The sequence below is a fragment of the Bradysia coprophila genome, chromosome IV, assembly GCF_014529535.1.
Source record: "Bradysia coprophila strain Holo2 chromosome IV, BU_Bcop_v1, whole genome shotgun sequence".
NCBI lineage: Eukaryota > Metazoa > Arthropoda > Insecta > Diptera > Sciaridae > Bradysia > Bradysia coprophila.
Window position 1 is genome coordinate 13,104,365 of NC_050738.1, and position 21,658 is coordinate 13,126,022.

Consider the following 21,658-nt stretch of genomic DNA (forward strand, 5'->3'; position numbering starts at 1 on the left):
GTCGTGTGGGGTATCATTTGAAAGGTAATTTTATGAGCTTTGAGCCAAATAGAGTTTTATGTGATTTGGATACATATGCGATGAAAAAGAAGTTGAAATGTTTAAGTGTCCATATTTCATCATAGATGCATCCAAACCACATTAGTCTCTATTTGGCTCAAAAGCACATAAAATTACCTTTCAAATGATACCCCACACGACCATGTACATTTTGTGTACCTCGAGAAATTTCAGTAAGAACAGTGTACGTCTTCGGTTAAAAACTTTATCTGCACATATTTCAGTGTGGATGAATTTTAAACCCAATAAGACCCTATTCGGCTCAATAGTACATGTGATTACCTTTCTAATGACACCCCACACGACCCTGTACGGCTCGTGTAACTGGAGCAATTTTTGTAAGAAAATCGCAATTTTTCGGTTTTTGCTCACCTTTGACCAGCCACACAAACTTCGAAGAATTTTTTTGAAAGTGGTTTTGGCTTCTAGGGTCGAAGTCCTTTCTAGGCACATATAAAAAAGTCCACTGGAAAATGCGTCCGATTTCGGTAGGCTGTTTTTCAAAAGAATCCCTCATAGTGTGAATAACGTTACAAATCAAACACACTGTAACTACCCAAATTTTGAAGCTTGAGTGAACTTTAGGAGGTTACCAATGCCATCCAGTCCAGTAAAAGATTGTCCATTCGCCTTCATTTTTCTGAGCAATAGGAATTTTTTAAATTTTAATGGATCAATTATCAGGTTCCATTAAACACCCAATAAAGTGAAAGAAAATTTTGGTTAGCAGACAACATGATCAACGTTTTTCATCATTTGGTGTGCCATCGTAGCTTCACAGTCGATTCTTCATAATCTCGATTCATTATTGAAAATTGGCCATTACACCTAAAAATTCCACAAGCTAGTTAGGATACGGTTTCCCACCATAAACACAGGAACTTAATTCCCTACATCATATACTTATTGATTAATTAATTGCAATAATTACAAATTGTCAAAGCTCATATTATTGCTGGTTGACCTTACAAAAATGCCGATCAAATCATTTACATATAATTGATCAAAGACGTAGATTTATAAAAACTTGTACATTCCAGCAAATACCTGCAGTATATTTGCACAGTAAGCAATAACTATACTACTTTCATCAATTTCGTGCGTATATATTGACCGGTTTAACTGATTCTAAAGCAAAATCGACACCACTGCCTGATTGAAAACAATGAACAATCAAATAAAATAAATTATAAAAATTCGATTCCGTGTACATCAGCACAAAATTTTACTTGATTTTGTTTCGACACGTTAACAAAAGCTTTTTAAAACCGAACAGATTTCAGTTTTATAAATTCGTTCGTGAAACTAAATAGTGTTAATCGTTTTGACGGAAAACCAAATTAGTTATGGTATTTCATGATGAGCGCTTTATTGGATGATAACAGCATCGTTTTGACGGACCTTCAGCATGAAGTTATAGAACAGTTGAGGGAACTGATGAAGAATGGTAACTTGTTTGAATAGTAACCTTGGATGATATAAAAAATCTTGTAAATTTCTTAGACTATCGACATATACGCTTTCAGCAAGATGTCAACTTCTTAACCAAATTCTTGTATGCCAACGACTGGAATGCTGAAGAAGCTCTTAATAAAATAGTTAATTCCTATCGGCTAAAAGTGAGTGATTCGAGAGTTATTAAAAACGGTAAAAGTCTGAATAGTAACCAGTTTATCAGAAAGATTTTCCAGAGTGGTTCGCCACGAAAAAGGTGTCTGAGTATTTACCAATCATTCAAATGCACTCACGGTATATGTTAGCTGATAGAGACAGAAATGGCAAACGAATCTTTGTGTACAAAGGAGGTAATGATACGCGCTAAATTATAATTGTCAACTTAAACTTTAACACTTTAAGTCTCAATTTTTCAATGCGAGAACGACCAATAACTGATATATTGACTAGTGAAATTCGTCTAGTCATATTACTCAATTTATTGCCGCTATACAATTTCAAACACAAAAATCTAATCATTTAAGACAAAATGAACACTCCCCGTATGAATTTGAGAATGTCCGCTCAATTAGACGATATGTGGTATGATGCAATGCTAATGGACACGTCCACACAGTGCAATGGTTTAACGGTCATCGCAGACGCTAAGAATACTCCCAAATCGATCATAAAATGGCTGAAACCAAGTGATGTGAGAGTTTCATCGGAACGGGCGAATGTTTTTCCTTGCAAAAATTTGGAGGTGCATGTGGTGAACATATCGCCGTTAGTTAATATCGCTATAAAAGTTATAATGCCGCTATTGAATGATAGAGTCAAATCGAAGGTGAGTGCTCTATTATTAAAGGTCACTGGGTTCCTCTATTCTTTATATGAACTGTTTGTCTTTACCCGACAGCTTCATTTTCATCAAAATGATTGGACGATGTTACACAAATTTATCGACAAAGACTGCTTACCGGAGGAATTTGGTGGACCGCCTGGAAGTAAAGTGGACTACGAAAAATCCTACAAATTTTTGCTGGATAAAGAAAGCAGTTTAGAGGAGAGCATGCAGCACGGAATTATTTAAAACCGTAGAGCAAAATGACAAAAATAAATGGAAAAACTAACGTTGTAAGGCCTGCTGTAAATCGACTACCTCACCTACTAAACTAACACAAATACTGATAAATAATCAATGAAATCAAAGAAATGTCTTTTAGAATCAGTTGGTCATCTGTAATTGACAAACACTAGAAGAAGTACCCATAAACTCTGGCTTGTGTCGTCTTACATAGCACAGTTTACGATAAAACAAATGAAGTAAAAGATTTTGTAAAAGTTCTTTCAACAAAAAGAAGTAATAGAATTCATTGTGATAGTGTTGCTGTTTGCAGTAGGTTAAAAGGTTTATGCTGGATTTCATAATTTGATTTATTTTCAATGAACGTTCACCTTTAGTTGAATTACTTCTCAGAACCTATAATTTCCGAACAAAATTGGTCTGCATTTATTGCATACCCCAGTTGCTGCAATTCTCTAACAACTGTGTAGTTCTGTTTTAAGTTGTCCATCCACGTTGTATACGGATAATCATCCATGTAGCCGCCATACTTGCTCGGCAAATGTTTCTTATCAATGTGATTGTGTAACGATGCCATATTCGTACCGTGAAAGAAAATTCTCGATCTCATTTTTTCGTTTAGGAACGGTTTGAACATTTTGAATACCATATCAAAAGCCCAGCCCTGATTGACAATGTGTATTGTGTCGGTTCGGATTGGCATACAGGTCTAATCGATTTGACACATTAATCATAATCGGTAAAAATGATAGAAACCTTGCACTTACAACCATCAAACATATAATTTTACTAGCAACAGATGGTGTTATCAGCAGGCCATGATTTATTGTTAATCCTTCGAGATCGAAAATTCCAATTCCACCTAGCACCTAAACAATAAATAACATAAACATTTACAATTCAATTGAATAGTCAGGCAAATGAAACCTGAGCACTAGGTTCTAATGATCCCATTTCCAATAAAATCAGCGTCGCTTTCATTAAATCATTTATCGGTATTTTGGATGGTTTCCAGTTACCAACTTTGTGAAACATCATCCGTCTACCGTTCTGATCGTAATATGGTGTCACCGATACGATATCATTTTCACCCAGATGAGTTAAGGATAGGGGATCCACATTTAAGTATAGGTCCTGATTTGACTCTCTGAATTCGTGGTAACGTACCAGCTACGATAAAATTGGAACGAATTTAATTTTTCTTAAATAATTCCAAAATATATAATTCACACCCACCAATTTATAAGCGTTTTCAACTTTGAAAAAACGAGCTCGCAAAAATTTTATTAAAAATTCATTGTCTGTGCGGAAAGGTTTAAAATCGCCCCGTTCTACAACAAAGAATCAGAATAAAAATTATCAAAAAAAAAAAAATCAAATTCTACCATATATTAAGTTGCGCAGCTCTTCTAAATAGTTACAGGTCATGTCGGGATCTTCACCCTGGCGACGAGCTATAGGAATCAGTTCGTCCGGCAGCGGACCCAAATCCAGCGAATGGGATATTTTGATGATATCGGGCATTTTAGATGCTCTAAAGTTGAAGAAAGAATTAATCAATTTGTTGCTAACTAACCGTAAAAAAAGGAAATAACAACATTAAAATTGTCTCTCAATTCTTATTTACTGTCATCTGTGAACATCTGTTCCAGTGTTGTTTCAATGAGCTTAATTTACCGAATCTGTTTAATTATTCAAACCGGATCATCAGGTCAGGTAACGTTTTTCCAGTGAATTAGATCAAGTCAGGCCAGTGATCATTAATAATGTATTTCATGCGCGACTACTATTTGTCGAGCTATTTGTTTCTCTTTCTATCACATTTTCAACCATATTTTGCATCTCTCTCGCACGCGTGACATACTTTATGAATGATCACTCAGCGGTAAATCTAGTCAGATCAGGTTGAGAAATAATCTGACCTGATTTCCGCAGGCTGCATTTTTCCTGACCATGAGCTTCACCATTTCCGAGCCTTTGAAAAAGTCATTTCATTATGCATAAGTGCGAAATGAAGTAAAATTGACAGAACTTGGACGAAAAAGTGGGAAATAAGTCGATTAAAAGAGAGGATTCGCTGCCTATTTTATTTTTTGTCGCTGTACGGTATTGTTTAAATTTCCTTTTAACGCAACGGAAAAGAAGGAGCCACAGTGCCACACTCATCTTATTTTTGATGTACATCGGTCGACACGCATGCATATTTACGAATATAGCTTTTTTTATCGATCTAAATTCAATCGCTAAAACGAACTGGTGTGCATACGTTATTTTGCACCAGCTGGTCACATACAATTCCAAATGGGACCAGCTGGTGCAAAATTACGTATGCACACCAGTTCGTTTTAGCGATTATAGTTAGAGAGAAAGTTGTTGTTTTGGGTCTCTATCTGGTGAGAGGAAGTGACGTTTTTGGTCCACCAGACTGCTGAGGACATCGAACGAAAAGCTTGAACAATGAAATCAGAGTTTTCAACACTAAACATATTTTTTTAGAACTAAACTAAGAAGTGACTAAGTTCGTCGAAAGCTTATGAAATACAAAGTTTTTTATTTTAACTTTTAGCTAAAGCGACCATTTAAAAATTGGTTAACAGATGAACCACTGCCTTATCATAATTAAGACCAAGGAGAATACAACACTTTTGAATGTAGTAAACACTGACACAGTTTATTATATTCGAAATTAAACGCTACATTAAACATTAACACTTAGCTCTAGCTCAATCATTAATGTCTACGACGTATAAGGCAGAACAATTTACACCTTTATCAATTTACTAACCGTGAGAATCGCGACACAAATGAGGAAAATATTGTTTTCAACTTGGAATTTTTAGCAAACACTCACGATTCCAAAAATAACTTGTTCGTTTTGGACTCAGAAGAAAATTGCCGTAATTTGCATAAAAACCACTTGTGTTTTATGCTAATTATGTATCGTTACTTTTTGGCAGGTTGATATTTTTTTAAAGAAAACTAAATAAAAAATGAAATTAAAAATCGCAAGTAACTTCTTACACAAATTACGGCATAAAAGTACAATCGTTTTATGATGAATTTTATATGTGGGACCGAGAAAGAAAAAAAAAACCAAAGACTGTTCTGTGAAGCGTGCTTATACATTGTAGAGGCATGTGAAAGAAACAAACATGGTTATATTGTTATATTCATTCTAATTATGATTATTATCAGCTTGGTATTTTCCACAAAAAAAAACGTTTTTTCCTTCAGATTCATACTCACGACATGTTTGCGACAGCTTAACTTTTGTGTATGTTTTAATTTAGTCATAGAAATAAAAGCTGACCACTAATTATGATCGTGTAATGAATACCAAAATATTTATTAATCAAAGAGACAGCCTCGAAACTAACTCGATTTTTAATGCAGTTGATAGAATCCACAACCGATAAATCTAATAACGTTGCGTCGAGCACACGTATGACAATGCGTCTATTAAAATTAATTAAATCTTTTTATATGGCCAAAGTGATTAATGTGAACGTAAAGCACGTGAAGTTAGAATTAAAGCTCATCTGTTGAAACAATGATAATTCACTTTTCCAGCTTCTAATGGAAAATAAATGATAGAGCATCGATTAGTCTCACTGATATAAAGTACATCAGAATTATAAGTTTGTCATTACACGAATTTCGGTTGAAGCTTTTCGATTGACCTAAAAGTTCTAACGGTGTACTTGACTTAGAAAATTTGTACACTTTGATAAAACAGTAATCTTTTAATTAATGAATATTTCAGTGAAATACTTATTTCAATTAAATGTTTAATACTCTAGGAAGATATGTAAGAAAAGGCGAGACACATTGAAATAAATAAATAAATTGTCTTCGGTATAACAATAAAAAGTACCACCATGTTCATCACTTACATTCGACAATCGTTTATACACAAAGACCGAACTACAGAAATATCCACTCCGAACGAAACGAAACTTTGGAATAATCGTACAGTATTTTTAAAATAATACTTTTCTTAATCAGAATTACTCATTCATTGATGCATGTAATAATACATACTCTCAGCGGCATTTTATCCGATGCAATAACAAACAATGTGTTATACGCTCATCATAGTACAAGAGTTATATTATTGTGTGTACAGTGCATGCGATTGCTTTGCGTTTTGAACTGCGTTTTCTAGGGTGACCAGTCAACAAGTGACATTTTCTTTCATGCAAATCGTTTAATCGGGTCATATAAGAATTGCATGAATCCACTAATACCATAGGATTCGAATTGTTATTTTGACAGGTGTGGTGATTGTAGCCCGAGTCGAGGGCGAGGGTGGTTACCCACATCAAAATAACTCTTTCACTCTTTCATATGTGCTATTACGTAGTATATTTTACAAGCGAAAGTCTTCAAAAACGAGCTTTAACGCAAGTATTCACGTAGAGAAACAATTGTCCAGAGGGTGTAACGGGTGATTTTTCGAGAGAAAAAAAAAATCCGCAGGGAATATTCATAGAATACACAAGCTAGTGGTATCCCTATAAAAAGTGTAATTCTTTTCGGTTGAACTGCAAACATTCAACTTCTAAATTATGGTGGACCACGCTAACATAGATTAATTTATGTAAATGATACGACTACTGTTCTACGAACATTGACAAGTCAAGTGCGAGTGCGCGTAATGTTGTTATTGCTTGGCTTTGAATTCATCATGCACATTTTATAAATGCCTCATACTCGTTTGAAGGCCAAGACATGCATACTTGATATCAACTTCTACATTTTTAACCGAAGTGTAATCATGACAGAGTACGAAAATTCTTCAAAAAATAAATTTTTTTTTTCGAATTTACTGCCCAAGATATTAAACTTGACCTCTCATACAGTTCAACCAGAGTCTGGTAACCAGACCAGTATGGAAAAAAAACAATTACGCACAAACACGATGCTTTGTTTATTTACAAAAATAGTGAAAGGAAAATGATATTCGAATTGTAAAGTTGTACACTCTTGAAGCATGAGTGCTACTCTAATAGGGTACTGAAACTTGACAGTGTGTCACACAACTGTAAAACACTGTAAAAAACTGTTTTGTATTACAAAATAGTACTCTATTTGATAGCCTATGATCACTTTTGCTTAAAGTGTGTTGGTTGAACTTAAAAAGGTCGTTTGCAATTAATTAAAAATATTTTAAGTAAATCTTATACCAGTGGCAATTTAATTGGCAATACATTGATCTTTCCAAGGATTGGATCTCTAAACGATAAAATTGAAAGTTTACCGCTTGCCTTACCCTTTCAGAAACATCACCTCTTGACTCGTACATCACTCAATTTGCATCAGAACACACAAAAACTTTTTGTATGGTTATCGAGAAATAAGCAAGAAGTGTGATAGTCATGTTTAATCAAGAACTACAACAAAAAACATGCGATGGGGTCTAGAAACTGGTTCAATGAAACAGATTTTTTTATCAAATAAAATTTACGAATAGAAAAGCCAACGGAAGCCACACATTCCATTTATTATATCGCGATATGTTTCCCTGTATTTAACGTATCGGCGCGGCGTCACGATATGAAGGGATGTTGAGTTTCCTCTATGCAAATTATAAGTCACAAAAAATCCTACCTCTCTCGTTACTTCCACAATCACAACTACTAAACTTCGACTGTATATAAATCGCGTGGATGAAGACGAAATTGCTCCAATCTCTTTATTTAATGTCAGACAAAATAAAAAAAAACTCCGTAACAACACAACAGCGAAATTAACTGATCTCTTTCGTTACAGTCAGAACGTTAGCCGACTTAAACGAGATATGTTTTATGGTAGTAAATAAATTAGCCGCAAAAAATGAGCGACTTGCCATTGAAGAAAAAAATCTGTGACTGCGCAATTGAAGATTGATTATTAATTTTCATGTAGCAAATAAATAAGTCGGTAGCCTTGATAGCATTACAGCTAATCGATGCAAATAAAAGTGTTCTAATAAAATGTTCTCTCTCAATTTTTATTTATATGTATAAATGCGGCCACACTTATCAACTTTGTCATGTAATTATTCTTGGCATAGATTGAACATTGTTCGATGGATTCGAACATTATCAATTATTGGAAATTTCGGCGTTCAATGTTTTATGAAAATCGTGTCTTAAGATAAGGACTCTTAACCTACTCCACAAAGAAACGCTGCTTCGAAAAGATCAATGGAAGTTCATCCTTTTTTATGAATTTTCATAGGACACACGCTACTTGTTGCACAAAGTACGTAGAACTACTTTTCTGTGAATATTTCAGATCTTTGAACTTGTCTGTCCATATAATGACCACGAGCATGTGTGTAACTATGCCACAAGTATAAGATATGTTTTGTTTGTATGAGTGGACCAGTTGACGCAAATTCCTGTCTCACTTTCAATGACATCCACTGTAATTATTCTAAAGATGTCGCCAAAGTCCAATCAAGCAGCACCAGCATCTTATCAGTAGAAAAGCTATCTCCACGTCTGAACAATAGAAAAATATAAATAACATGGATTAAGAAACGGTTCTTCATTTTACTCAGAGTGTTCATTTACTACTGAATTGATTCAAGTACAAAACTTCCAATTCATATGATTTCTGTTCTTGCAACCGGTAACTATTCAACATGTATCTCACTTTAAGTTCTGCTGTTCTGCCAGTTGTCTTTATTAAATGCTGTTGACTGAACAAAATGATATAAGAATAGGTTTCAAAAGCCACTAAACTTGGAATTCCATTTGAAGGCCTAAATCATGTGAGAGCTTTCAGACAATACGACAAGTAAAGTTCAAACCGTAACTGAAACTTAACAATTACCTGAGATTTTTCGTTTTGGGTCGCACTGAATACAGGATGGTTTCGGATAATCGACAAACTCATCTTTGTTACCTGCAATATGTTGTGAACGACTCCCAGTCAAGTAAGTTCGATTCGATTAGATTTTTGATAGAGTTCTTGTATTTCACATCTTTGATAATGGGAAACATTTGGATCATCAAATAAATATTGTTAGTAGGATGTGTGTGTGTGTGTGTACGATAAACTGTCTAATTGACTAAAGATTATAAAATGTCATCAGCACCATTCTGTTACAGTGGTCGTCTACTCAGACTCGGGCACTTTATCATGCGGATCCTTGGATTTCTTTTTCTTCTTATTTTCGACATGACCAAAGCAATTATCACATTCATCTTCATCTTCCGAAGAACTTTCGCCGAATTCCATTGGTTTTCGATAAATACAGCAACCTGTAAAACAGAATACGGATTTTTTAAGACAACTGCAACATAGACAAGGACGACAGTCTCTGATTTAATTGGCATTTTTGACTTACATTTCGATTTCTTCTTGTTCATGTGTTCATTGTCGACTGTTCCTGCATTAAAGCTAACTTTTTTCTCTGTATTTCCGGTTTGCAATCGTAATCGAAGTGTTGCGGGTTCCTGTTAAGAAGAAGGAAAAGAAATTCTTTAGGGTTTCGATAAAATTGTTGAAAATATTGGCTAGGATGTAAATAAGAAGAGAAGGAAGAGCGATTTCTGTATCCAAAAAATGTTTTATTTCTCACTTTAGGTTCAATTTAGTGTAACGCAGATGATCTAAATCGACTTAAATTTCTACTTGTGAATTTTAAACATTCTCCCTCCGGCACATGACCCTCGTTACACTGTTCATTGAATTATTTTTCCTGCACGTAAACTCTGAATACGGTCAGCACTGTACTGTAACACACTCGATAACACTTCGTCTGTATGCTGCCCAAGTGTTGGTGGCGCTGTTCGAACTTTATTTTCTGCTTCGCTGAACACAACTGGTGGGCCAACCACTTTTATTGGACCAGCTGCTGGATGTTCCAATTTTTTCACCAGCTCAATGGATTGTATATGCGGATCGGAAAATACTTCTGCCATGCTGTTAATTGGTCCGGCTGGAAACGGTTGTGTCTCAAATAATTTCATCCAATATTCGTTGCCATGCTGGGAAAATATTGCGGAAAGTTTTGCTATCAGCTCCTGTCGATGTTTCACTCTATCTTGATTGGTTTTGAATTTTGGATCATCGGCACAGTCAGGTATTTGAAGGCAATTGCAAAGCGCACGAAATTGAGAGTCACTCCCCGCGCCGACAGTCAAATAACCACCATTTTTCGTTGGAAATGCTTCGTATGCTACGGATCATTATGTTGTTAAGTGAAGAAATCAACACAGATCAACGAACTTACGCACTATGCTCTCATGAGCGGTTCCCCAGCGTTTTGCTTCTTTGCCTGCATTTAAGTAATTGCTCGCTACGTTTATCAAACAGGCAACTTGTGTGGACAGCAAGTTTACGTCGATTTTTTGGCCTAATCCTGTCTGTTGGCGTTGGAGCAATGCAGCTAATATTGCACCATGGGCGTATAATCCAGTTGCTAAATCGGTCATAGCTGTTACGGTAATAAGTTGCATTAATTACTTCAGTCTTTTGTTTCTTGTAATGCTCATTTACCAACACCAACTTTCGCCGGTGGTCCATCAGCTGCACCAGTTATATGCTACAGAGGTATTATTCGTTCATTATTCCATCAGACAGTATCATTAGAGTATCAATTTTCCACTTTTTTTAGTCGTGGATGAAGACGGGTACAAACGTTCACTTACTCCACGAGACTTTAAACTCTGTAAAGAGTAACGCTAAGGCGCTCAAATATTTTTTAAATATTACCGGACTTACAGATGAAGGTCTTTTAAATGTTTTTTGTGTCTAATAGCTTCTCCTGGCCTTGATGCCTTGAGAATCTACTGATGTTAAAATCCCGTGGAATAAGAGAGCTTTTATACGTGGTTTCATCCACGGCCAAAACAAAGTGGAGAATTGATGTACCCTATTAGATAAGACCAACCATAAGACCTCCGATAGATGCGGCAATCACGTCATATCCTGGTTTTCTAGCATACGGACCCACCGAACCGTATCCAGTTATCGAACAGTAAATCAACTTCGGACAGATGGACTTCAGTTTTTCGTAGCTCAAGTTATATTCGTCTAATTTCCCTGGAACGTAATTCTCGACCAGAACATCGCACTGTTTAGCTAGCTCAACAATTACATCACTTCCTCGTTTTATGTCGATTGCTACGCTTTTCTTATTGCGATTAGACGCCAGAAAGTAAACAGAATCGGTTGAATTCGGCAGAAATGGCGGTCCCCATTTCCTAGACTCATCGCCACTGAACGGTCGTTCGACTTTGATGATCTCTGCACCCAGGTCGGACAGAATCATTGTACAATATGGTCCAGCGACGATTCTTGTTAAGTCAAGAACTCGTACATTTTGCAGCGGATACGATTTAGTTTTGTCGTCGGTGTAACATGATGATGACGACGATATATTGCGAATGACATTGATTAATGTAACTTGAAGGCGTTGTCTGTTGATTTTTAACATTTTAAACAACGAACTGACAAATGCACTTTGAATTGATCACTATTTTGTAATAATACTTTCCCTGCACTAGAAATGACACTAAAGAGGTTTTAATAGTCACCAAATATCTGTGGATGTGTCAACAACGAAGGTAATCATCCAATTAATTAATTTATCTCACATGGAAGAATAGTTTTGACTTTTACGTGTAAATTTTATCTCTTTGCCGATGATCTCGTTGCTACGAGTGACATTATTTGTCTTTCGCGAACACGTTAACGGCTAATAAAATGATAAATAAGGCACACCCGATAAGAAATTAAAAAGTTCACATTCGATCCACCGAGGTGGAAAATAGAGAACAAAATTTTGCGAAATGTTAGGCAAATGTTAGGTGTGCAATTTCACTCACATTACTGTTATTGGTTTGATCAGTCGGTGTTGTTGCTGGCAAAATTTCCGTTTGTGTTGTAGTGGCACTGGATGAACTTGCAGGACATGTTTGCCTTGAATCCATTTTAATTTTAATTGAAATTTTAAATTAAAATTGATTTTAAACGCAACGTTTTACTAAATGTATTTTATACAAACAATTTTGGTTTAAAATTTTCCATCAGTCCTCTTTTTGACATCTGGATGAACTGTCAAAAGTTAAATGCTCTACGTGCTCTACTGACTGATTCAAAGCTGCGTTCTTTTACCGAGAGTTTTGTAAGGAAACGGCGCAAATTTTTTGAAAATCCTTACGTTTCTTATAACGGAGGTATTGATGTCTTGTCCCTTGTCCTCTTCTTGAGAGACTAACATTTAAATTTCAGTTGAAAGTAATGTTTTCATCTAATGACAAGCCAAATTTAACGATAACTCCTTTCGCAGCGTTTATGCATCTACAAGAGCCTTTATTGCTTCATTTTGATTAAGTAAATTGTTATTAGTACAAAATTTCAAGGAAAGCCGATCCAATTTGCATCAAAATTTGCTTCAGCTGTTGGTCCGAAACGAAACACACGTTTGTAACTGATTTTATTCCGGTTTCATAGTCACACGTACGCGCGACTGAGAGCTGAAGCATATCTATGGATGTATTTTTCAAAGGTTTTCTGTCCTTTCATTTCGCTACTAGTCTCAATAACCGTTAATAATCGACTCCCCATATCACGTAAATAATTATTATTCGTTGACCTAGAGTAAAGTTCGATTGTAGATAAAACTTGAATTCATAAACTTCCGAGGTGAAAACTACGCGAGCACTCCCGGTCCCACCTACATCCATTGGTACATGTACTGGCATACTATTTCCTTCTATTGATCACCAATAACAAATAGCATATGTCCCAGCCCAGAACATGCTCGCGCATTTTACTCCTCGTAAATTTTGGAGCAATTTCGAGACCTAACTTTTATTTTATATGATTAGCTTCTTTGGTTATGTTCCAGTGAATGTAAATGTGCGCCAACAAGTCATTTGGCAATACCTACCTCAAAAAACAGGAAAACGTCTAAGTAAAATCAAAATTTGTGAGACTCATTGATAGGGAGACAGGAGACTGCGATAGCAAGGTAAAGGAATTCCGTAGCATCCGGTAATTAATAGGAATAGAATGAATTGCAAGGAACTGACTGGAAATACGAGAAATTGAACATAAATGAAAGGAAATACGGATAAGTATGATGAAAGAAAGAACTATAAGAATGCAAAGAAGAATGACCGGTTTCCGGTCTTGGCTATTCGGTTTGTAAAATACAGTTCATTCGCTGATTGTTTCCTTTCATTTAATTTCAATTTCTAGTATTTCCAGACAATTCTTCGTCATTCCTTCAATTCCTTGTAATTCCATCAAATCCTATCAATTTCTAGTATTTCCATCTATTCTTATTAATTACCGGATACTTCGGCAACTACGAAACTGCAGTAATTTCGATGGTTTATGTTCGTTTTCTTTAAATTTGAAAGAAATCTTAAAAAATTATCAGAATTAAGAAAAATTTAAAAAAAATTGAGAAAATGGTTTTGAAGTGCAAATCTGCCAAAACGGAATTTATCCGGTAAATCGAAGGAATTGAAAGGAATTAGAAATTGATTTGTCACTCTTTTGGCCAGTGTTGTCCCCCTCGGAAAGAGCCCTCTCGGTTGTGGTGAATGTCGAAATTTTGTGGGAGTCCAACACTCGAATGTCCATGGTAACGAAAAGAACTACATTTCCGTATTCAAACAGACCTTCATTTGTCACCATAAAATAAACATTATTACATTTTTTTTGCTACGCTATAAACAAAGTTATTTACATTTTCTCATGTCTAGAATTGTTTTTCATCTTTTTTTTTTTCGTTTTATATTCTCATTTAGTAGCATTTTTATATTCAGCTCAGTCGGACACTAAATATTATTTTAATCGTTTTTAAGTAGTCTAGTAATGTCACGTAAACAATATTCAATTTTTGTTGTAGTAATGTAAAGTATACACAAGTCTCTCGCTAACAGTACAATATATAATTTCCATTAAAAATTGTTTAGGATTTGAATTGGTTTTTTTTTTGTATGGTGTGTGCTGCGTATGCTGAAACAGCTAAATGGTTTCATGTAGAATAATTAATGTGTTTCTGCTTCGCTCCTTTATAAATAATAAATCCGACAAAAATTTAGCGATTATGTTGAACTTGTTATGTTAAACACGGGACCAATGCGCAGAAACAGTCGTCGTAGCACACTCCTAAGTTCAGGTTTTACGTCAAAGCACATAATTTCGCATAGCAATGTATAGTAACTGGACACGTGAGTTGCAAACTGTAATTATGAAGAAAAAGAAACAAAATCATTTCACTGTCGTCCTGCATCGGTGTCATATCGACAAAAATAATCAATTACTCACCCTTTGATCAGGCATTTTAATCAGTCGAGTCATTACAAGTAACAACAAAGACGTCCAAGCGTCACGATGTGCCTCGCTCTGCAATCCCAAGTAATATTCCAGTGCCTCTTTGCATACGGCTATCAATCGTTTCTCGATTTCGCACCAATCCTGCGACCGCGAATCGTCGGAATACATTTTGAATAGAATGCGCAGCACACAGGCTAGTGATGTGGACTCTTGTTTCAGTAAATTCGGTTTGACCGAACCCTTGAGCCCAGCTCGCCATAGGACATTCCGTTGGTTATGGTCCGAGTTGAATTTCTTCGCAAAACGATGACTTTTCAGCAGGCAATTTGTCAATTGGAGTAGGTGTGTAGTGTTCAGGTAGCTGTACATGCCTTGATCCTCACGCTGACACTCGGAGCGCTTCGTTAAATCGCCTTTGATGTCTGCTGTTGCCATAGCAAGTGTTTCTGCGTCTTCTGCAAATTTAATATAAAATTCAGTTTGACAAAAACTTTAGGTCCTACACTCCACACGTACCTTTACGAGATGTTGCAGGGAAAAACACAATATTGTCGATCGTTTGAATCAATTCCAACTGTACAACGCATTTGATGAGTAATGCGGCAAACACCTGACTCTGAGACCGTTCGCCCTTGTCGTCTTCAGAGTTAATACTGTAGGCGGAACTTGTTCGTTTTAGAATTCCATGTCTCACTTCCTTGTTTTCTTTACTGTCGCGATTTTCACTCGATGGATACTGGCTTTGAGGTTGGCGATGTTGTTGATTCGGTTGACTCGTTTGACTTGGGCTCCAGGTCAACAAATCGTCTGGAATGGTTGAGTTAAAGATGTTGAACATGCACTGGCACGTCTTGTCCCATGTGTTCTCGGTGAATTTGAATCCATTTGATATCACCAAATTCTCCAGACAATTTGTACCGGAACGTGCCAATTGTTCGTTGTTCTGTTGTACGCACCAATGCAGTTGGGAATACAGATCGGTCAGCAACAGTTCACCCAGTTCATCGAAATATTGCGTAAAAACATCAATAATCGCATACAATGCGTGATTGCAAGTGGTCGTCATCCATTCAGCTTTTTCCGTAAACTGTTCCGGCAACTTCATATTGTCGAATATTCGAAACAGTACGTTGAACAGGTCTTTCCACCAGTTCGGTCTGAATGAATCGCCGTGAGTCTTAACTATTTCGAACAAAACGGTAAGGCCTCGAGTACGTACGTCCAATTTGCAACGGTTCACCACACACGACAGCGAGAATAACATGGGAAACCAACCGCGTACCCAGACACGATCCTCTTCCGACACCGAAATGTCATTCTCCATGCCGGCATGTTCGGCAAATATTTGTGGCGATGCATGCACGCATAGAGCACAGGTGCGGACCAATCGTATAGCTTCCATGCTGGTGTCTGGAAACCGTGCATTACACGCAAACTCGGAGAGACATTTGACGGCATCTTGAAATGAATCGATCATAATGTGAAATTGTCGCTGGTACAATTCGTTTATTATTTTGCCGGTGGTCTGGAAGGCCAGTTCAACGATGGCCTCGTCATTGTCGCCAGCTGCTAAATGGAAAATGGAAAAAATGTTCTTCCATCCAGAACGAATGTTGTGTGCTTGTGAGTTGACCATTTGCGCGACACATCGAACGACCATGTCTCGTATCGATGACGAACTATTTTTCGTCATAATGTGCTGGAGAATATTACAATAAAAGTTAGAGAAAAACGTCCCCGTTCGGTCATATCGCCCATATTTACCTCGAATGGACGCAGGAAATCGTTTTGGAAACGGAAATTCGAAAATTCTCCTTTTTCGATAAACTTCATCGACAGTTGGCGCAATGAATCGATTGCGAAAAAGGCAATTTCTTCGTTCGGATTGCAGCCAACCATGTTGAAATGCTCACCGAGTACTAAACGAAAAAGTAACAATGAAAACGGACTCTCGATTGGATTAACATTGTCGTACCTTGCCAAATTCTCGACCATTGCAAACGGATACGGCCCATGTTGTAGTATGAAATCTCAACGATTTTTTGCAACGAAAATGTCCTGGGCTGTGCTCCATTTAGTTCATCCAACGAGATGTGACACAACGCTCTAACGAAATCAACGATTGCATCGCCGTCTAAACGAATGGAACCAGTGAAAATTCGATCTACCGCAACCACAACACTTTGTGAGCTCGTTTCTCCGATGTGTTCCTTCACACTCGGATCCAGCGCATCCCGTTGTGTTATGGGTCCAGACAAATATTTCGGCCGAACTCCCGTTCCGATCAATTGAGCTAATTCCAGTTGCGATATACATTTTACAATGTCCAACCAACTGCTGCCGAGATAATTTCCATCCGTATGCGCTACCATAATTAGTGTTTTGATCGTGTCGATGTTTTTAGCTTTCATTTCGGTGATTGGGGAATTTGCGGTCAGTAGGGTGAATCGTGATAGTGCCTGCACGTATGCATCTCGCTCTAGACTCATATGGAATATGCAAGCGATACGGATAGCACATCTGATTCCTGTGAAGGTCGGAAGAAAATGTTTTTGTGAGTCCAGAAACAGTAATCAATTGGCATCAAGAACTTACCATCCAGACAGAGACTAGCCACTTCTGGATCATCGCAATCCTGTAAACCAACGGAAAAGGCAGCTAGAAATGGTGTCCATGCCATTTTAAACATAGGCCGCACATGTTCTAAATGCTTCGCTGATGTAAACTGTGACTTAACATGTGACACCGATTCCATCAAATTTTTGGCCGTCGATGACATGGCTTCCATTTCCATGTTCCACAAAAGTTTGCGCTTCTTTTCATTCACGATAATCTGTTTGCCCGGCTTTGCTAAGACGTTGTTTTTCATTTTGATTTCCTGCCCGGCAATTTCGTCGTAAATTTGTGACAGATATTCCTCTGGCAAGTCTTTACTGTCACTGATTCCCCGATTCAATTTGATGTATTGTTCCTTGGTCATCTTATGTTTAACCTGGGGCGAATGTAGGTCTGTTGTCAGCATAATCACAGAAAACGCTAGTACGTACACGGTGTCAGCGCTAGGAAACAAGGTTGTGTTCGGATTGCAGTCGCAGAATCTGCTGGCAAATTTCTCCATCAAACGATCAATTTTTTGTGCCTCTCCCGGTAATCTGAAACCTTCTAGGAAATGTCTGAGGGCAGCTACAATGTCCATGTCCACGAAATCCATTGCATCAATGTAACCACACATTACAGCTTTGCTGTGGTCATCATTTTCGCCCAAATAGTCACCAACGATCGATTTGTCCAATCGTTGCTCTTCGTGCAACCACGCAGCAATGTCTTCAATAGTTGTTCCCAGCAGTCCTTGGTCCTGCAAAAAGCTAACTCCTTTCTTCGGTTTTCTGTTGAACATGTCGATGCCTGTTTCCATTACTTCCTTACGCTGTTTTCGTTCTTCTAACTCGCCAGGCAAATCAAGAACTTCTCGATTGTTTCCACTTCCAAAGGAATTAATACTCTGACTAGAACCACCATGGACTGATCGTAATGGAAAATTGTCGTTGGTGTCTTCACCGTTGCTTTTAGCTACTGGTTCTCCCAACGATGTTTGAGAGTTAGGATTGACATATAAATCTTTGCTCCACTCGACCATACACTTCAGTATGGACACTAAGCATTCCAAGCCTCTAATGCGCATTGACTTTTCTTGATTCGGAGTCGCACCCAATTCAAGTGGCTGCCTCCCTTGTGCTATTTTCGATAAGTGATTAACGAGTCGCTCAAACAAATTGGCAGCAGAAAAATCACAGTCGTAGTTGACATAAATATCAACAACACTTTGAGCGTCCGCACATACTCTGGTCAACGCCTGAATGACCATCCACTTATGCTCGAATGATGAGCTGGTCGCTTCCAATATATTCAAAAATATTTCCTTGAAAAACACTTCGATCTGTTTCTTCAAATGAGCTTTGAAATTCGATAACAATGCAACGAATATCGACAACGACAATTCGAACACTTCCGGCACGGAGCTCACGCCGTTCTTCGACAAAGCCACGCACAAATATTGCTTTATTGCCATGATAAACATTTCGTTCGACTGGAACACGGGGCCAGCATTTTGTAGAATGGACAGTAGCAGATGAAGCGACAAAACCTTGGATCGAAGTTCATGCGACTTTGGATCGGGTATGCCATCCGGCAACGGTTTCATCGACAATTTGCAGAGAGCTCGGAACACCAAAAACGCATCCTTCTGCAGGATGTGCGTAAATTTCGCCGTAACAATATTGTCGTTTTCACTATTGCCTTCCATGCTTTCTTGTGACGGTACTCTTGCTATGCCACCAGCCACATCCACGGAAGATTGAGACTTATTGTCCTCGCTGTTTTGTTTCGCCTCCACAGCCGTGATAGCATCATCAATAATTTGATTCAGTATTTCGCGGACGATTGCTTCCGTATTGTTCTCATCCTTCTCGTCTTTGTCGGCATCTTTATCGTCGACTGACGCGGTATTGATCGCATTGTCATTAGCACTATCGACTGATGGCGTTGATTGTGATGCGGTGTTCGTTGATGTGCCGGCAATTTCGTTAATCTCGTATGCCTGGTTCTCCATTCTAGTGAAAATAACGTTCAGCATTTGCGTTAGGGTGGCTCTGGCGGTTGTTTGGTTGATGAGGTTCTTGCTGGACAAGTAGATGTCGTAGCATGTTCGAACAGCCTTGGATGAAAAGAAAATAATATTTTAACTCAATTTGCTGATTGAAAATGCGCTCAAAAGAGGAAAATAATTTGGAAAAATTAGACCTCAATAGTGTACGACTGAGATCGGAATAATGTATGAGGCCGTCGATAGGTAATAAACTGATGAAGTTTGGTGGTATTTATCATCGACTCTTTATTGCAATGGCAAATAATTTGTTTAATGAAAGAGTTTGCCCTGCGGACGTGAGAAAAGGGAAAAAGAAAAGAAAAAAAAAAAAAAAACGACGAGAAAGCCGGTGAGGAAAGCTTTGCGCTGTAACATGAGTTTTATTCTGTCTTTTGAGTGTGTGTTTGTGTGTCAATCAACCTACAAGGACAGAATCATTTGTTTCAACCATAACTGATTGCTTTACATTGTACCACTTAGCAGCATCACTAATCGAATGTGATTGAAAGTGAAATTCCGTCCGACAGAGGAACATTTTGTTATAAAGCTACTCGACTCAATCATCGAACGTGTGGGCGATGGAAACACTTTTTTTTTGTTTTCTGCTATCAGCGATAATGCATGCCTCGAGACATATTATGCCAGTGAAATGACTGAATTTCTATAATCTCACTGCAAGATAAAGTTCTTATCAATAATTTATAATCGAAACGACAAAACTATAAAACGAAACATGACACCGAACGCCGAATACACGAAAAAGCACACAAAAAAAAATGAGATTTCGATCTAATTGTTTCTGTAATATGTACAATATGACGTCATGTGATTACGGTTGGTGGAATTGAATAAAAAAAAACTTTTGTAGCGTCGTTCTACATACATTATCTATCTTGGTACAATTCTTGGTCTGAAATCAAGTAAATAAACTCACCTGCAGAACGGTTCCTTCATGAACCTCAACATTTTGTGACGTCACCACAGTCAACAATGCTTTGATAATTTGTAGCTGAACACCTTCATCGGTTTGCGGCCCATTGAAACAGTTACAGATGGTCGTCACAATACGATCGATTAGAAATTTTCCGGGATTCGCCGAATCCGGAATATTACCAGTTAGATGGCCGTAAGCAATCAATTTTTGTAAGCAATCCAAAGCGGTTACAACAATACGTGGCGTTTTACTTTGACAGGACAATTCAAATGGTAGAAAATATTTTTCAGCATAAATTACATTCATTGAATCATTTTTCGGCAATGGCAGCGCAGCCGATTGTTTGTTCGCTGGCAAGTCTCCATTTTCCACCTGACCTACATCTTTGAGTTCTTCTTTTATTTCACCTGCAAGTTGGGAATGGTGAATTCGCTTTCATCGCACCAAAAATTGTTGCATTCGGTGTATTACTTACCAAGAGCCTTGTCGCAAGCTTTTTTCAGTTGCGAGTGGTGAGATCGCTTTATATCCTTGTCACCAAGAATCTTTTCCAATGCCCTTACGATGAACATTTCTTTTGTTTTACGGGAATTGTTTTGCATGTTTCAATCAATTGGATTGGATTAGTTCGGTACGGACACGGTACGGTAAGGCATGTTCGAGCATTTGTTATTTATTTACGTTTGTTAAAATTGATTCCACCCAAAAAAAAGAAAAAGATTTTTTTTTGCACTTTCAATTTTGTGTCAACATTGCCCTTGACAGATCTTTAAATTGGGTATCACAGATTAAACGATATTATCTAAATGAACAGCAATGTTAAATATAAAATAGACAATTCAATTATGGGATAAAATGAATGATCACACCCGCGATTTGGTAAAAAAAACATCCACCATACGAATTATAAAACTTGTAAATCTTCCTATCGAAAAGTTGTAATGTCAAAAGAAGTTAGACGTCACCAAATGGTCAGGTTCAATTATGCAGGGTTGCTCAACAAATATGTGTAGAGAATGCATGTCAAACATATTTTGGAATAAAATGTTTTGCAGTCGCTATGATAATTATCAATCGTTACACTGACTACAACAATTCAGAAAACAAGACATTCTTGAGGCCAGTATCGTTTTCGAAAGGATTGTCGTGCACATTTCTTCTGTCAAATGCTTTTCAAGTTGTTTCATTGGTGAGATAGATTTGTCGG

General features: G+C 37.3%; 5 protein-coding genes across 10 annotated transcripts; 1 reads left to right on the top strand and 4 right to left on the bottom strand.

Moving 5' to 3' along the window:
• Positions 1 to 1,175: 1,175 nt before the first annotated feature.
• LOC119066368 (clavesin-1) lies at positions 1,176 to 2,778 on the top strand. Its single transcript, XM_037168792.1, has 5 exons — positions 1,176 to 1,507; positions 1,564 to 1,679; positions 1,739 to 1,865; positions 2,040 to 2,341; positions 2,414 to 2,778. The coding sequence occupies exons 1-5, from the start codon at positions 1,417 to 1,419 to the stop codon at positions 2,585 to 2,587; spliced, it is 810 nt and encodes a 269-aa protein (XP_037024687.1). The 5' UTR covers positions 1,176 to 1,416; the 3' UTR covers positions 2,588 to 2,778.
• A 137-nt stretch (positions 2,779 to 2,915) lies between these two features.
• On the bottom strand, positions 2,916 to 8,291 carry LOC119066367 (clavesin-1-like). Of its 5 annotated transcripts, none has more exons than XM_037168791.1 (6): positions 8,192 to 8,291; positions 3,967 to 4,115; positions 3,818 to 3,912; positions 3,509 to 3,751; positions 3,349 to 3,450; positions 2,916 to 3,290 (listed from the first exon to the last, which is right to left on the bottom strand). In XM_037168791.1, the coding sequence occupies exons 2-6, from the start codon at positions 4,103 to 4,105 to the stop codon at positions 2,964 to 2,966; spliced, it is 906 nt and encodes a 301-aa protein (XP_037024686.1). In that variant the 5' UTR covers positions 4,106 to 4,115; positions 8,192 to 8,291; the 3' UTR covers positions 2,916 to 2,963. The 5 variants fall into 5 exon arrangements, with proteins under 5 accessions (XP_037024686.1, XP_037024685.1, XP_037024681.1 ...); XM_037168790.1 differs by having other exon boundaries at positions 3,967 to 4,117; positions 8,205 to 8,266; XM_037168786.1 differs by lacking the exon at positions 8,192 to 8,291 and adding an exon at positions 7,854 to 7,882.
• A 1,230-nt stretch (positions 8,292 to 9,521) lies between these two features.
• LOC119066369 (E3 ubiquitin-protein ligase PPP1R11) lies at positions 9,522 to 12,640 on the bottom strand. Its single transcript, XM_037168793.1, has 3 exons — positions 12,406 to 12,640; positions 9,921 to 10,029; positions 9,522 to 9,834 (listed from the first exon to the last, which is right to left on the bottom strand). Exons 1-3 carry the CDS (start codon positions 12,508 to 12,510, stop codon positions 9,689 to 9,691), a joined length of 360 nt encoding a protein of 119 aa, XP_037024688.1. The 5' UTR covers positions 12,511 to 12,640; the 3' UTR covers positions 9,522 to 9,688.
• On the bottom strand, positions 10,086 to 12,399 carry LOC119066366 (succinate--hydroxymethylglutarate CoA-transferase). The gene is made up of 5 exons (XM_037168785.1): positions 12,200 to 12,399; positions 11,469 to 12,121; positions 11,075 to 11,120; positions 10,809 to 11,012; positions 10,086 to 10,754 (listed from the first exon to the last, which is right to left on the bottom strand). Exons 2-5 carry the CDS (start codon positions 12,012 to 12,014, stop codon positions 10,258 to 10,260), a joined length of 1,293 nt encoding a protein of 430 aa, XP_037024680.1. The 5' UTR covers positions 12,015 to 12,121; positions 12,200 to 12,399; the 3' UTR covers positions 10,086 to 10,257.
• Positions 12,641 to 14,192: 1,552 nt separating the features above from the next.
• On the bottom strand, positions 14,193 to 21,396 carry LOC119066364 (brefeldin A-inhibited guanine nucleotide-exchange protein 1). Of its 2 annotated transcripts, none has more exons than XM_037168783.1 (8): positions 20,927 to 21,053; positions 20,452 to 20,858; positions 17,468 to 19,586; positions 16,848 to 17,399; positions 16,637 to 16,791; positions 15,389 to 16,571; positions 14,864 to 15,327; positions 14,193 to 14,778 (listed from the first exon to the last, which is right to left on the bottom strand). In XM_037168783.1, the coding sequence occupies exons 1-8, from the start codon at positions 21,051 to 21,053 to the stop codon at positions 14,641 to 14,643; spliced, it is 5,145 nt and encodes a 1,714-aa protein (XP_037024678.1). In that variant the 3' UTR covers positions 14,193 to 14,640. The 2 variants fall into 2 exon arrangements, with proteins under 2 accessions (XP_037024678.1, XP_037024679.1); XM_037168784.1 differs by having other exon boundaries at positions 14,603 to 14,778; positions 20,752 to 20,858; positions 20,927 to 21,396.
• Positions 21,397 to 21,658: the final 262 nt, after the last annotated feature.

Coding starts and splice junctions, on each gene's coding strand:
- LOC119066368 (XM_037168792.1), top strand. CDS start 1,417: ATGATGAGCGCTTTATTGGATGATAACAGCATCGTTTTGACGGACCTT. Junction 1,680..1,738: donor TTAATTCCTATCGGCTAAAA/GTGAGTGATTCG, acceptor CCAGTTTATCAG/AAAGATTTTCCAGAGTGGTT. Junction 1,866..2,039: donor AATCTTTGTGTACAAAGGAG/GTAATGATACGC, acceptor TAATCATTTAAG/ACAAAATGAACACTCCCCGT.
- LOC119066367 (XM_037168786.1), bottom strand. Junction 3,913..3,966: donor GCTGCGCAACTTAATATATG/GTAGAATTTGAT, acceptor TCTTTGTTGTAG/AACGGGGCGATTTTAAACCT. Junction 3,291..3,348: donor AAATTATATGTTTGATGGTT/GTAAGTGCAAGG, acceptor CAAATCGATTAG/ACCTGTATGCCAATCCGAAC.
- LOC119066366 (XM_037168785.1), bottom strand. CDS start 12,014: ATGTTAAAAATCAACAGACAACGCCTTCAAGTTACATTAATCAATGTC. Junction 11,121..11,468: donor CATCTATCGGAGGTCTTATG/GTTGGTCTTATC, acceptor ATACCTCTGTAG/CATATAACTGGTGCAGCTGA. Junction 10,755..10,808: donor CGCTCATGAGAGCATAGTGC/GTAAGTTCGTTG, acceptor AATGATCCGTAG/CATACGAAGCATTTCCAACG.
- LOC119066369 (XM_037168793.1), bottom strand. CDS start 12,510: ATGGATTCAAGGCAAACATGTCCTGCAAGTTCATCCAGTGCCACTACA. Junction 10,030..12,405: donor ATCAAACCAATAACAGTAAT/GTGAGTGAAATT, acceptor TCTTCTTAACAG/GAACCCGCAACACTTCGATT. Junction 9,835..9,920: donor GAACAAGAAGAAATCGAAAT/GTAAGTCAAAAA, acceptor TCTGTTTTACAG/GTTGCTGTATTTATCGAAAA.
- LOC119066364 (XM_037168783.1), bottom strand. CDS start 21,053: ATGCAAAACAATTCCCGTAAAACAAAAGAAATGTTCATCGTAAGGGCA. Junction 17,400..17,467: donor GGCTAGTCTCTGTCTGGATG/GTAAGTTCTTGA, acceptor CGACCTTCACAG/GAATCAGATGTGCTATCCGT. Junction 14,779..14,863: donor TTAAAATGCCTGATCAAAGG/GTGAGTAATTGA, acceptor TCATAATTACAG/TTTGCAACTCACGTGTCCAG.